The sequence below is a fragment of the Bufo gargarizans genome, chromosome 8 (assembly GCF_014858855.1).
Source record: "Bufo gargarizans isolate SCDJY-AF-19 chromosome 8, ASM1485885v1, whole genome shotgun sequence".
NCBI classification, from domain to species: domain Eukaryota; kingdom Metazoa; phylum Chordata; class Amphibia; order Anura; family Bufonidae; genus Bufo; species Bufo gargarizans.
The window spans coordinates 198,215,075-198,229,203 of record NC_058087.1 but is presented as its reverse complement, the minus strand read 5'-3'; the positions used below and the strand labels follow the sequence as shown (position 1 = coordinate 198,229,203).

The window sequence follows — 14,129 nt, the reverse complement described above, 5'->3', positions numbered from 1 at the left end:
GGTTCATTGGGGCAGATCTACTGATCATGTCCTAAAATTGTCATCAAACAAGAGCAGACCGGCAAAAACAGTTCCAAGTTTAGGCTGCTACTACAGCATCTCAGCTCTGTACAGAAAGAAGGGCGCCATATTTCAAATAAAGACCAATTGGAAAAATAATTTTTAGCTCAAAAAGAATATCAATGCAATAATAAAAACAAACTCCCCCCAAAGGTGTCCATAGCCTTTAAAACGGACCAGTGCAGCGAAGAATGAGAATCAATCACAGCTTTCTACAACAATCTTTTACTTCCCCTTTGAACTGGCTTTGCCGGCAGAAGAAGCCCCTAATCTATAACGGGGGCATGCACCTCGTCATTAATTAGGGCACCTTCAAGAGTCTGTGTGCCTGGCAATAAAACTAGACCAGTCCTTGGCTGGAGTAGTTTTTCACCAACATTTACGCCTGTTTCCAGGCACGCCCCCGCCACATCCTCGACACTCCTATGTGTCGAACATGGCACTAAAACACACGTGCAACAAAACATTGTCACATAGAAATTCCAAAATTCATAAAAAGGGGGTTGGGCAATATTTTTGCACCAAAAACTTGGGTAAAGTGTTCATAAATGACCCCCATTAAGACTATCTATATAGTAAATCTGGCGCAACATTTACATCACTTTTTTGTAGCACAATTTGAGCCAGTTTAGCTTTGTAAATCTCCTTCATTAGGCCTAGCCCCCCGATGCTATTACCTAATGAACTAACCATAGCCTCTGTCTTTAAGAACTTGTGATTTTCTTTTGCAGTAACAAGGTTGTTGTAGGGATCAGTTCCAGATCTTCAGAGGAAGACTTGCGATGGTTAATGGAGTTCATCCGAGGGACATTTCTGGAACTTGTATCCGATGTGAAGTATCTACCAATCACTAACAATAACTCCCTAGAATGGAAGGATGAAATGAGGAGATGTTCGGTCGGGATCCTGTATCACACCAAACGTCACGGTCGGATTAACATGGTTGACGTAGATGGGGCGTTATATGATGACGAGCTTCAATCACTCTACCATACTCTAGGTAATGGTGACACCCCATCATATGTGGCCTTATGGCCTAATGGAAACATTATGACTTGCTGATTTTATGAAATGTTGTTAAAATTGTACTAGAAGACTTTAAATCATAAATGAAGCAAGAATAAAGTACACTGCAGCAGAACTGGTGTGTGCCCCTCAGCAAGCATGCAATGGCCCTCACTTACCAAGTAGGAGCAGAACAGGCAGATCAGAGGGAAGGATTATATTCACCTTTGCTTAAGTTACTTGTGCCAAACTGAAAATGCTGCTTCTCTGGTCTAGAACCTCAGAGAAACCTTGTTTTCTCCTGTGTAGTCTTGGTTGTTCATGTCTAGCCATGATCTCTTCTGTCCAGCTAAAGCCTCCCTTGTCCAGTTTAGGTTTCCTCTGTTCAGTACTGGTCTCCCCTGTCCAGTTTTTGTCTTGTTAATCTAGTCTTGTTCTTTTGTCTTCAGCCTTGGTTTTGCCTGGCCACTCTTAGTCTCCCCTGTCCAGTCTTGGTCTACCATGTCCAGTCTTAGGTTCCTCTGTCTACCCTGGGTCTTCTCAGTCCAATTTTGTTATTGTTAATCCAGAGTTGGTCTATTGTGTTCAGTCTTGGTTTCTCCTGACCACTCTTTGTCTCTCATGTCCAGTCTTGGTTTCTTATGTCTGATCTTGGCCTCCCTTGTCCAGTCTTGGTCTTTAGTCTTTAATCCTGGTTTCTCCTGTCCTCCCTGTATGTTATTGGTTTCTTTTATATATGTGGGTGACCAACAAAATATTGAACTATATATGCAAAATTTAGACTTGAAGAACATTATTATGGGGGTGGCCATCTTGCCTGAGCTGTTCTTAACATCATTTACAAACCATTAAAAATGGCTTCACGGCAACCCCATGGTCCATAGACACAATGGTCTGGCGGGGACCCCATTGACTTACACAGGAGAGTTTTCTAGGCATGCTCTGTGACCTGTACAAGGAAATAAGAGATAAGATTTGACAATCTTCTATTGTGAATGGTGGATCCTGTCTTATCTATACACAGAGGTGGTATCATTATAGGCAGGATTAGAATGAGTTAACTGCAGTAAAGAGATCTGTACAAACCAAGAAGTGGCACCAATTAGTGGCCAGTGCAAAAACTGCAGGATTTTTGGTTTTAGTTTAAATATAAAAAGTGACATAGATAATTTAAAATAAAAAAAGTGATTAAAACACCAGGTCTTTGTCTGATGAAACATTTCATTTCATTTGCGTTTACAGGAAAAAGTAAGGTTCTGGTGGTAGTGGATGATCTGGAGAACTGCTCTGACAGCGAGAGGGAAAGGATCCTGGACACACAATCCAGCCTGAGGCACCGCTCTTCTCAGCTCCTGCTCTTTCCTGAAACAGGCAAAATTGAAGAAGCAAAGAAGAAGAAGGAAGAATTTCTGAAATTCCTTGGCAACAATGCAGGAGGTGAGGATCTCCAAGTCAACACTAAAAACCCTGAAGGTGGTCTAATATGGAAAAGTATCAAGGACAGGATACCTGGTAAATATTATTTGTGTATAAAACTGCCTTTACCAGCTACTAACCATCATTCGACAGGGGTCAGACATTCTTCGGATGTCCCCACAGTCCATTTACAGGGTTGGTCCTTGATGTTGCCCCTGTTTTTGATAAATCCATAAAACAGGAGTATAAATAAAAGTAGGGCCTCCTCATGAAATATTATTATTGCGCATTCAGCCAAAAGTCTAATGTCTACAGCAGAGGTGGAGCAGGCTTCACCCAGGGCAAAGATTGTTTGCTTCATTAATCCTGTTCCTGAAGACCACCGGCAAGGCAGAGTGGACTGTTGATGCCCCCACCCCAGTACCTGGCACCCAGCCCCCCTCACAATGCCGGTAGTTTGTAGAGATGTAAATGGCGGAGTAGACATTGATGACTTTAGATATCTTTTTTGTACATTTTTAGGTGTAGGGTGATAGGACAGCTGACCTCAATATGAAAGGAACATGGGAGATTTCATGTCTGTCCTTAATATATACAAGCGGATAAGACCCTCATGTGATCTCACAATTATCCACCATGGACAGTCTCGGAGCAGTGCAGGTTCTCAACCTGAAATCCTATGTACTCTCCCTATCTGTGGATATTGTTAGAGACAAGCCACACAAGTAGGTCAGCAGATGTCCACAGTGCCCGCATGACCAATAATTCCATGGCAGCATCATTTGAGACTGGAATTATGTAGATTATTGGTAACTCTCAGTTTCTCCACAGGCGCATCTTTTCTCTCTGGCTTTTCCCCATTTTCCTCAAATCAAGTAAGTCCTTGCAGCAAGAACTTCTTTCTGTGATCATTATAATGAAACATGGACAGGCAACCGCACTCACACAGTGAGCCCTAACCTGAACCCAACCTGCTGTCCGAGCCTACTAAGCAGCAAGTCCGCCACTGGTTGACAGTCCCTATGCTGGTAAGTGCAGGGGGACAAGCCAAGCACATGCGGTAAAAACTGCAGGGACCTGTTCACACGGCCGGAACCTAAAACATACAAACACACAGAGAAGGGTGATACAGAAGTAGCTCAAAGTCAGGAGGTCAATACGGAACCAAATCACAGAATGGGGAGTAGTCAAAAATAGCCAAGCCAAAGGTCAAAACCAGACGGAAAACAGGGGGCAGAGAGAGGTCAGAGGCAAGTCAGGTCCAATAGCAACAGGAGCACAGTAAGGGAAAACCTAGAACCGGCCAGGGTGTGCTGTCAGCAGGAGCAGAACCTGATACGTCCAGGGACTCAGCGCCCCATTGGACCAGAACACAAGCGGTCCTGAGATAGACAGGCTGACCTGTCACCCATCACAAACATACACGGGTGATACAAATACCTCACTACTCTCCCCCATCAAGCATGTGCACTTAAGCGGGACTGCACGAGGGGGCGTGACCTATGTAACGTATAACAAGGGGCGTGGCCTAGGTGGCGCATCACGGGGCGCAGCTTGGCAGTTTGTCTGGCAGAGTACCATTAGATAGAATGGAACTTACCATTCCATTCTCCCCCTTTTTGGGCAGAAGTGGGCTAGTTCTGCTTCCTTTCAAGGGAGGGTTGCAGGAAGTTGGGGAGTTGAGTTTTAGAGTCGAACGAGATCAGACATGGAGCAGTGAGTCTTCCAAGGGAAGCAGCTTGCAAAGCACCCTGACTCCTTCCAGTTTATAGACAAGGGGGTCAACAGCCAAAGGCACCCCGCTCAAAGGTACCAGAACTGTCAGAAAGTCCAGTAACCAGACCGAAGCCACAGTCACAGTAGGCAAAGATAAAGCAAGGTATCCAAGTCTGCCTGCCAGTTTACCCAAAAACCTCTGGAGCCAAGAGAAATATCGAATATTGTCTGGATACAAGTTTATTCAGGTAAAGCTTTTGAACTTTTACTGAGTCTGGACTCTTACTCCACCAACTCTCCCCTTTGTTGCTCCGGAGCCTATCCCTGAAGAGTGACGATATCCAGGTAGGAGCACCAGTGACACTGACACCTGACAATCTGATAGGGCCGCATCACCACTCGGCATTCTTAAAAACCTGGGACACAAACTGCCCTGGGGGCTGCATGTTGCAAATTTTTTTCATGAGACAACTCCTGTAAGTAAAAAATGGCAAGTAAAGGCTAACTAGTGGATTTCAATTGCTTTTGCCACAAGATAACCGAGATAATATCATGACATGTGTTATCAGAGTCGATTTTAGCTCAGCTGCATCTGTACATACATTCCTATTGACTTCTCTTGATATCACTGTAGACATCCCCCACTGTAGACAGTATTGTGCTGGTGGTATGGATGGACTTGGCGAACAGTCATGAATTTTATTTAACTTTCAGAATAGCCGTGAAACATCTTCAGATCCCAAACAGAATTGCCTCTCAAAAGGCTTAGTAAGAAAACGTAAGTCAAGACTGAAAATTGGCATCTTCTCGAGGTCAGCACAAAGTAATTATGAGTGGCTGATGGAATGGCTGAAGACCAAGTGTGTGATGAGACCCATAGATGTCCATGCTTTCTGCATCACCAATAATTCTACAAGGTTTTACTCTGAGCTCCCAAACTGCTCGTTTGCCATCCTGTATCACACACAAAAGCAAGGACGACTCAACGTCACAGATGTCACAGACTCCTTGTACAATGAGGAGCTCAAACAACTCTCTGATTTTCTGGGTGTGTAAGAAATCTCATGTACATTTTGCCGATTGCCTCCGTTTCTGCAGTTCATGCGAGTTTGACTGCTTTCTTGTATTTTTCTACAGGTAGAGAGAACATCATTGTGGTGATCGATGATCTGCAGAATACTGACTATACCAAGAAGAACCAGATACTGAGACACCAGCCCAGCATCGGTATACTGGCCCGAGGCCTATATCTGTTCAACGAGAAAAAGAAGAATCCTGAAAACCTGGAAGACATACAACGAATCCTGATGGGGAAAATAGAGAAAATACAAGATGAGGAGGAGTGGGCAGTGATGGACTCTGGTTTGTATTCTTGTATCTCTTGGCCCCACAGCAATGTATATTCTGCAGCATGATGCACACTAAGTGGCGAGCAGCTTCCAGCTCTTACATGGGAGGTACATATGCTGGGGGTACTGGTTTGTATTCTTGAAGAGAGAATACATGGCAGCAGAAACATTTAGTGTCTCTTGGCAAGCATGAAATGACCCTCACTGAGTAGGTGTAGAATAGGCAGATCAGATAAAAGGACAATATTCAACTATAGTATAGTTACTCGTCCAATCATGAAAACCCTGCTTCCCCAGACTAGAACTTCAAATACATCTTGGTCTCTCCTCTGTAGTGGTGGTTATTCATATCCTGTCTAGGTCTCCTCTGTCCAGGGTAAGTTCACCTGTCCAATCTAGGATTCCTCATCTCCAGTCGTGGTCTCCTCTGTCCAGTTTAAGTCTCCCTTGTCTAATCTAGGTTTCCTCTCTCTAATTCTTGTTTCCCCTGTCCAATTTTGGTCTTGTTAATTCAGTCTTGGTCTTTTGTTTACAGTCTTGGTTTCTCCTTTCCACTCTTGGTCTCCCCTGTCCAGTATTGGTATTCTCTTTCTAGTCTAGGTCTACCATGTCTAGTCTTGGTTTCCTCTATGTACGCTTGGTCTCCTATAACCAATTTTGGTCTTGTTAATACAGTTTTGGTCTACTGTGTTCAGTCTTGGTTTCTCATGTCCGGTCTTTGCCGCCCCTGTCCACTCTTGGTCTTTAAGCTTTAATCCTGATTTCTCCTGTCCTCCCTGTATGTTCTTGGCTTCTTGCATATACAGTACAGACCAAAAGTTTGGACACACCTTCTCATTCAGAGTTTTCTTTATTTTCATGACTATGAAAATTGTAGATTCACACTGAAGGCATCAAAACTATGAATTATCACATGTGGAATTATATACATAACAAAAAAGTGTGAAACAACTGAAAATATGTCCTATTCTAGGTTCTTCAAAGTAGCCACCTTTTGCTTTGATTATGAACACTAAATGCAGAATTTTGTAAATAAAAATATTCAAAAATGAGACTCAACAGACTTGATAGCAACTGCAGAGATCTGAGATGAGGTGTACGATGTGTATGTGTGAATAGAGCGGTAATCAGCCTTAACCACAGACTGTCAGTTTTCAAAACATCTTTCATTCTATATATTGATGTCCATAGTGACCACATAACCGATAGTTTCATGGCAGCATTACCTGAGACTGGAATCATGTAGATTATTGGTAACTTTCACTCTCTCCACAGGCGCATATGATTATTCTTCTGGCAATCCCGCAATATTATCATGTCAAGTAAGTCCTAGAAACAAGAACTTCTTTCTGTCTTCTATGCTTATTATAATGAAACTCTGGTTCATCTAATCTTCGGTTCTGCTCCGTTTATTATGGCTGGATGTTCAGCTGATTTCACCCATCGGCCTGAGGCTCCAAGACACAGCTCTCCTCTTTATACTATATTAGGGTGACCGGTCTTCTGAACCAGCACCTGGAACTCATCCAGAGGGACTGCATACATACAGAGCTGTGGGCTGCATACAACTCAATTATATACAGTCCCATTGACTGCTCTTGATATCACTGTAGAGATCCCCCACTGTAGACAGTATTGTGCTGGTGGTATGGATGGACGTGATGGACAGGTCATAAATATTTATTTTACTTTCAGAATAGCCATGAAACATCTTCAGATTCCAAACAGAATTGCTCTTCGAGACTAAAAGTCATCATCTTCTCGAGGTCAGCACAAAGTAATTATGAGTGGCTGATGGAATGGCTGAAGACCAAGTGTGTGATGAGACCCATAGATGTCCATTCTGTCTACATCACCAATAATTCTACAAGGTTTTACTCTGAGCTCCCAAACTGCTCGTTTGCCATCCTGTATCACACACAAAAACAAGGACGACTCAACGTCACAGATGTCACAGACTCCTTGTACAATGAGAAGCTCAAAGAACTCTCTGATTTTCTGGGTGTGTGAGAAATCTCATGTACATTTTGCCGATTGCCTCCGTTTCTGCAGTTCATGCGAGTTTGACTGCTTTCTTGTATTTTTCTACAGGTAGAGAGAACATCATTGTGGTGATCGATGATCTGCAGAATACTGACTATACCAAGAAGAACCAGATACTGAGATACCAGCCCAGCATCTGTAGACTGGCCCGAGACCTATATCTGTTCAACGAGAAAAAGAAGAATCCTGAAAACCTAGAAGACATACAACGAATCCTGATGGAGAAAATAGAGAAAATACAAGATGAGGAGGAGTGGGCAGTGATGGACACAGGTTTAAATTCTTCTATCTCTTGGCCCCACAGCAATGTATATTCTGCAGCATGATACACGCTAAGTGGCGAGCAGCTTCCAGCTCTTACATGGGAGTTACATATGCTGGGGGTAGGTAGTGAAGGCCTAAGTACAGTACATGTGCTGGAGGTAGGTAATACCGACCTAGGTACATGCGCTGGGGGTAGGTAGTTCAGAAATGTGTACATGTACTGAGGGTAGATAGTGCAGACCTGGGTACATGTGCAGAGGGCAGGTAGTTCAGACCCAGGTACATGTGCTGGGGGTAGGTTGTGCATGACTGGTTAAATGTGCTGGGGGTATGTTGTGCAGAACTGGTTACATGTGCTGTGGGTAGGTAGTTCTGACCCAGGTACATTTAATAAGGGTAGGTAGTTCAGACCTGGGTACATGCACTGAGGGTAGGTAGTTCAGACCCAGGTACATGTACTGAGGGTAGGTAGTTCAGACCCAGGTACATGTACTGAGGGTAGGTAGTTCGACCCAGGTACTTGTACTGAGGGTAGGTAGTTCAGACCCAGGAACATGTACTGAGGGTAGGTAGTTCAGACCCAGGTACATGTACTGAGGGTAGGTAGTTCAGACCCAGGTACTTGTACTGAGGGTAGGTAGTTCAGACCCAGATACATGTACTGAGGGTAGGTAGTTCAGACCCAGGTACATGTACTGAGGGTAGGTAGTTTAGACCCAGGTACATGTACTGAGGGTAGGTAGTTCGACCCAGGTACATGTACTGGGGGTAGGTAGTTCAGACCCAGGTACATGTACTGAGGGTAGGTAGTTCAGACCCAGGTACATGTACTGAGGGTAGGTAGTTCAGACCCAGGTACATGTACTGAGGGTAGGTAGTTCGACCCAGGTACTTGTACTGAGGGTAGGTAGTTCAGACCCAGGAACATGTACTGAGGGTAGGTAGTTCGACCCAGGTACATGTACTGAGGGTAGGTAGTTCAGACCCAGGTACTTGTACTGAGGGTAGGTAGTTCAGACCCAGATACATGTACTGAGGGTAGGTAGTTCAGACCCAGGTACATGTACTGAGGGTAGGTAGTTTAGACCCAGGTACATGTACTGAGGGTAGGTAGTTCGACCCAGGTACATGTACTGGGGGTAGGTAGTTCAGACCCAGGTACATGTACTGAGGGTAGGTAGTTCAGACCCAGGTACATGTACTGAGGGTAGGTAGTTCAGACCCAGGTACATGTACTCAGGGACACCTTTAAAATGCTTTTATTTATGGGGTTTGTAAGGAGCAGTTTTTTCACCTTCCATTAATTTTAATGGGAATTTCCAGCAGGAATGAATGTGGTTTTCCTGAAACTTGGATTGTCAATCCACAACTTGGAAAAAAAAACTGCTGCATGTAAACTAGGGCTGAGGTTTTCCACTGAAGACGATGGGGCTGTCAGGAGGATGTCAGGAGGAATCTGCACGACAAAGTCCACGCAGAAAACACTACGGGGAGATTTATCAAAACTGGAGCAAAGGAAAACTGTATTAGTGGCCCCTGGCAACCTATCAGATTCCAGATTTCATGTACCAAAGCAGCTCTGAGAAATGATCGGTGCAATCTGATTGGCTGCTATGGACACTGTGCCAGATTTCCAGTGCAATCTGATTGGCTGCTGTGGACACTGTGCCAGATTTCCAGTGCAATCTGATTGGCTGCTATGGACACTGTGCCAGATTTCCAGTGCAATCTGATTGGCTGCTATGGACACTGTGCCAGATTTCCGGTGCAATCTCATTGGCTGCTATGGACACTGTGCCAGATTTCCAGTGCAATCTCATTGGCTGCTGTGGACACTGTGCCAGATTTCCAGTGCAATCTCATTGGCTGCTATGGACACTATGCCAGATTTCCGGTGCAATCTCATTGGCTGCTATGGACACTGTGCCAGATTTCCAGTGCAATCTGATTGGCTGCTATGGACACTGTGCCAGATTTCCAGTGCAATCTGATTGGCTGCTATGGACACTGTGCCAGATTTCCAGTGCAATCTGATTGGCTGCTATGGACACTGTGCCAGATTTCCGGTGCAATCTCATTGGCTGCTATGGACACTGTGCCAGATTTCCAGTGCAATCTCATTGGCTGCTGTGGACACTGTGCCAGATTTCCAGTGCAATCTCATTGGCTGCTATGGACACTATGCCAGATTTCCGGTGCAATCTCATTGGCTGCTATGGACACTGTGCCAGATTTCCAGTGCAATCTGATTGGCTGCTATGGACACTGTGCCAGATTTCCAGTGCAATCTGATTGGCTGCTATGGACACTGTGCCAGATTTCCAGTGCAATCTGATTGGCTGCTATGGACACTATGCCAGATTTCCGGTGCAATCTCATTGGCTGCTATGGACACTGTGCCAGATTTCCAGTGCAATCTGATTGGCTGCTATGGACACTGTGCCAGATTTCCGGTGCAATCTGATTGGCTGCTATGGACACTGTGCCAGATTTCCCTTGCACCAGTCTTTATAACTCTCCTCCTGTGTGTGAACACAGTCTAAGCGAATGACCACATGGATCTGATATTCCACAGAGGATTTTTTGCAGCAGATTTTGATTCCTCTTTAATATCCACATAAATCTTGACATTTAGATTTGTTGCAGATTTTGCTGTGAGTTTATTATCATTTTGCAGACTCGTCTCCCCTACAGATATTTTTCTGCAGCATGTGAATGGGGTTTTGTCGCCCACTTTTCTGGATCGGTTTACGTTGTAGATTTTCCATCATGTAAATCAGTGGTGTGTCCGCCATGTGTGAACACTCCCTAATGGCGCCTGCACATCGCCAGATCCGCTCTGGACGCTACAGACGTTAAACTCCAGACAAATGTCACTTTCCGCTTCACGTAGACTTGTCTGCGCCTCGTCTGCTTTGCTGCATTACACTGTGGACTGACCATCGGGAAATCTACACGTAAAATCCTACAGAACGTGGACATGTGGCCCTAGAGGTCAGAGTCACTTTCCGGCTTCTCCTCCTTCCGGTCATGGAGTCTGAATCCCGGATAGACCAGGGGTAGTGCTGCTATAGGTCCTGCCATCGATGGACATGAAAGCCACCATGTCTTATTCTGGGATATTGCACGTGGCGGATGTCTTCTGCTGTCCCACTAAAGCCACAAATCCACGTCTCTAAGTATTAAAAGTCTCTTTAAACTGAAGAAATAATGGACTACGTAATTAAAGGAATGTTCCAGTTTCTGTGAATACAGGTTATCCACTGTACTTTATCATCTAAACTCTTTCTGGTTGTCAAGATCTCTGCTTGCTGTCATTCAATGGATGCATTTCTTCTAGTGGTTGTGTGATGGTCACACAGGTAGACGGCTCATTGAAGTCCCCTTATCAGAGCTATAAGGAGCTGTTCACTCGACCAGAGAGGTTTTATCCATCAGAATAGATGATGCCTACTGAATGACAGCAAGCAGAGGTCTAACAGCTGTGTGGAAAGTACAGTGGAAGTTGTGGAACATTTCACTGTTCAATGAGTAACCTTTCTGTTAAAGCTATAAAACTCCTTTAATACCTGAGGCCAGCGGCGTACATAGAGAAGTAAGGGCCCCATAGCAAGGGTCAAACCAGGCCCCGCACAGGACAGAAGGGTTTCTGCCTAAACCCCTTTCAATGACCCTTGGGCCATTTTTCCACTGTCACATTTGCTAAAAGTTGTTCCTTTAGAGGGCAGAGTCCCCAAGTAGAAGAGGAGATGATCCCAACTTAGACTGGGCCCCCTCTTGTCTTGGGCCCCATAGCAGTCGCATGGTCTGCCACTATGGCAGTTACGCCCCTGCCTGAGGGTCCCATATTCAGCCAGGTCTCTAAAGCTACCGGAGATGTCGATGTTGTGACAGAAAAAGCAGACAATCTGCAGCTTTCATTGGTTTTGGAAAGAACTTACAGTCTCAGAGATCAGAAGGTTCCTTCACGTTTACATCTTGTTTTTTATTTCTTCCGTTTAGATTTTCTACAGGATGATTCTGGCAGAAAACCCAGTGAACCAGACATGTCTGCTATGGGTCTACAGCAGGAGGCTTTCCAGGACAGCAGTGTAGATAATGAACCTGCATCTTCAGGGGCTTCAAGTACAAAATCCACTAAAGAAGGTGATTTGTCTGCTGCTCGGGTTCGGAAAGGAGTTGATGATTTGAATGGACCAGAAGCAAAAAAGATAATTCTAGACCTCAGCATGTCGACCCTTCATATTGCTGAGGTGGACAGTGCACTCCAAGATCTAGTTTCTTCATCTTTGTCAGTTTATAATAAAAGTATTACAACACAAGCACTAATCAGAGAAATGAGTCAAAAAATACAAAAACTTCAAAGCGAAAACGAGGAGCTTCAAAGTCAAAATAGAAGCTTACTTAGGGAGAAGAGTGAAAATGAAGATGCTAAAAAACAGGTGGTAGAGGCATGCCACGAGATCATGAAAGAGAGAGAAAGCACTATAGAGATGCTCCAGAAAGATCTGCGGGACAAGGAGAGGATCATAGAGCAGGAACGTCGAAGAATCCAGAATATGGAGCTGAAAATTGATGAAATGATGAAGGAACTGAGAGAAAAAAAGGTACATGAAATGCCGACCAGAAAAGAGAATCTCCACCAAAATCTGCATGACAAGGACAGGACCACAGAGGTGGAGCACAAAACAATCCAGAATATGGAGCAGGATATTCAACAGCGAAAGAGCTACATCCATGAAATAGAAAATAAACCGAACCAAGAAATGGAAACTAGAAAGTCCAACAGATATGAGGAGAGAAGCCCAGTACCTGGACAAGAAGATGAGGAGAAGGCCCAGCATGAACACAGGCAATGTAACCGGAGAACTGAGATGATGGATGAAGGCTTCCTATGGGACACAACCAAGGGGAATATTGATGCAAGGTTCAATCATCGGGAAAGATCTGAAGAGATACAAAGCCTGACCCTAGCAAATGACCAGATCGAGCAGCTGAAAAATATAATCGGGCAGAAGGATGAAGAAATCCAGATGCTGAAAGCAAAAGCCCACCAGCAAGTGTCTGCCCTGGAGGCACTTATAAGTGAGATACTGAACGCATCAGAGAGTGGAAAGGATAAAGCAACACACTGATCAGAAACCTCAGCTCTGGGTGGAGAATTCCTGTTCTTCCCCACTATATTGTCCTATGTAGGGGCCAGCATGTGCACAGCCTCCACTGCCAGCTGAGGATTTTTATCTGTAGAGCTATTATGTCAGATTTATTGAAAGAATGTAATCACATATTAGAATGAGTGGGTCTCCTTGTTCTGCCCACATTGTTGAAAGTGAATGTATGCAATGTACTGTAATGGATTATACTGCAATGTTATTTTGAAGTTGATGCCATCTAGTGGTCAGAGTTACTTATTAGTTAAATCAGGACTTGACAGGAAGTGGTAATTTTCACATAGAGAGACAGTAACCTTTAACCTGGAACTTCCTATCCTCCATTTCGTAATTGCTTCTGGATCTAGCAAGCAGCATACAGTGGAGCTTATGATGGAATTGTCCGTGAGTACTCTCACTGATGGAATGAAGCTGTTGTATAATGTTTATTGTACTGACACTTATGTTGTAGTTTTACAAAGTTATTCAGAACAAAGAATACATACAGATCTGATGTCTCACGTTTCTTGACTTCTTAATTATTGTTAGGCTGTCTGACTAGTGTTATACAACAGTTCAATAACGCAAAGCAGAACACTCCTCCAAAATCATCCTGAAATAAATCATACCGCCATGTAGGGTAGGTGTCTCGAAAAATAACCATACAGTTTGTGGAGAATCTGCTCCTCTGATCCTAATAAATGCGTATTTTTATAGAAATAAAAAGAGTTTTTGGTGCACCATGTATGGGGGCGCTCTGCTCGGTGCATCTGGCTTCCCTTGTGTCATTATTACTGGCTCAAGGACGGTCAGTCAATTAGGAGGAGCTTACTGGTGAGGTGGTGGTGCACCAAATGGATCAGCCCCGCCCACGGGGCGCCAAATGGATCAGCCCCGCCCATGGGGCAACAATTTCCTTGTTTGCATAAATAATAAGCATTTCTCAGGATTCGAGGAGTGGATTCGCACTTTCCTTCCTGGCGGTATCATGCCTCCCAACTTTTTGGATGGTCAAACAGGGACACCTCTGGTTCATTGTTTGAAAGATCCCTTTTCCCTGCATATCTACTCACTGCAATGGTTTTATTTTATATAGAGATTTCTAAAATCCAAATTGTATCAAATA

The 14,129-nt window shown here is 44.2% G+C and overlaps 1 protein-coding gene across 5 annotated transcripts in view; it reads left to right on the top strand.

The window, feature by feature from the left end:
• Positions 1–13,524, top strand: part of LOC122944718 (uncharacterized protein PFB0765w-like) — a 30,624-nt gene extending 17,100 nt beyond the window's left edge. Inside the window, exons 2-10 of one of the 5 annotated variants that reach the window (XM_044303275.1) lie at positions 792–1,060; positions 2,308–2,502; positions 3,313–3,356; positions 4,912–5,245; positions 5,335–5,559; positions 6,822–6,868; positions 7,242–7,548; positions 7,638–7,862; positions 11,856–13,524. In XM_044303275.1, coding sequence (XP_044159210.1) covers positions 792–1,060; positions 2,308–2,502; positions 3,313–3,356; positions 4,912–5,245; positions 5,335–5,559; positions 6,822–6,868; positions 7,242–7,548; positions 7,638–7,862; positions 11,856–12,988 — 2,779 coding nt within the window. In that variant the 3' untranslated portion in view covers positions 12,989–13,524. Of the gene's footprint in view, positions 1–791; positions 1,061–2,307; positions 2,578–3,312; positions 3,510–4,911; positions 5,246–5,334; positions 5,560–6,821; positions 6,869–7,241; positions 7,549–7,637; positions 7,863–11,855 lie in introns of those variants that run through there. The other 4 variants (XM_044303274.1, XM_044303278.1, XM_044303277.1 and 1 more) reach the window with 4 other exon arrangements.
• The last annotated feature ends 605 nt before the right edge of the window (positions 13,525–14,129 follow it).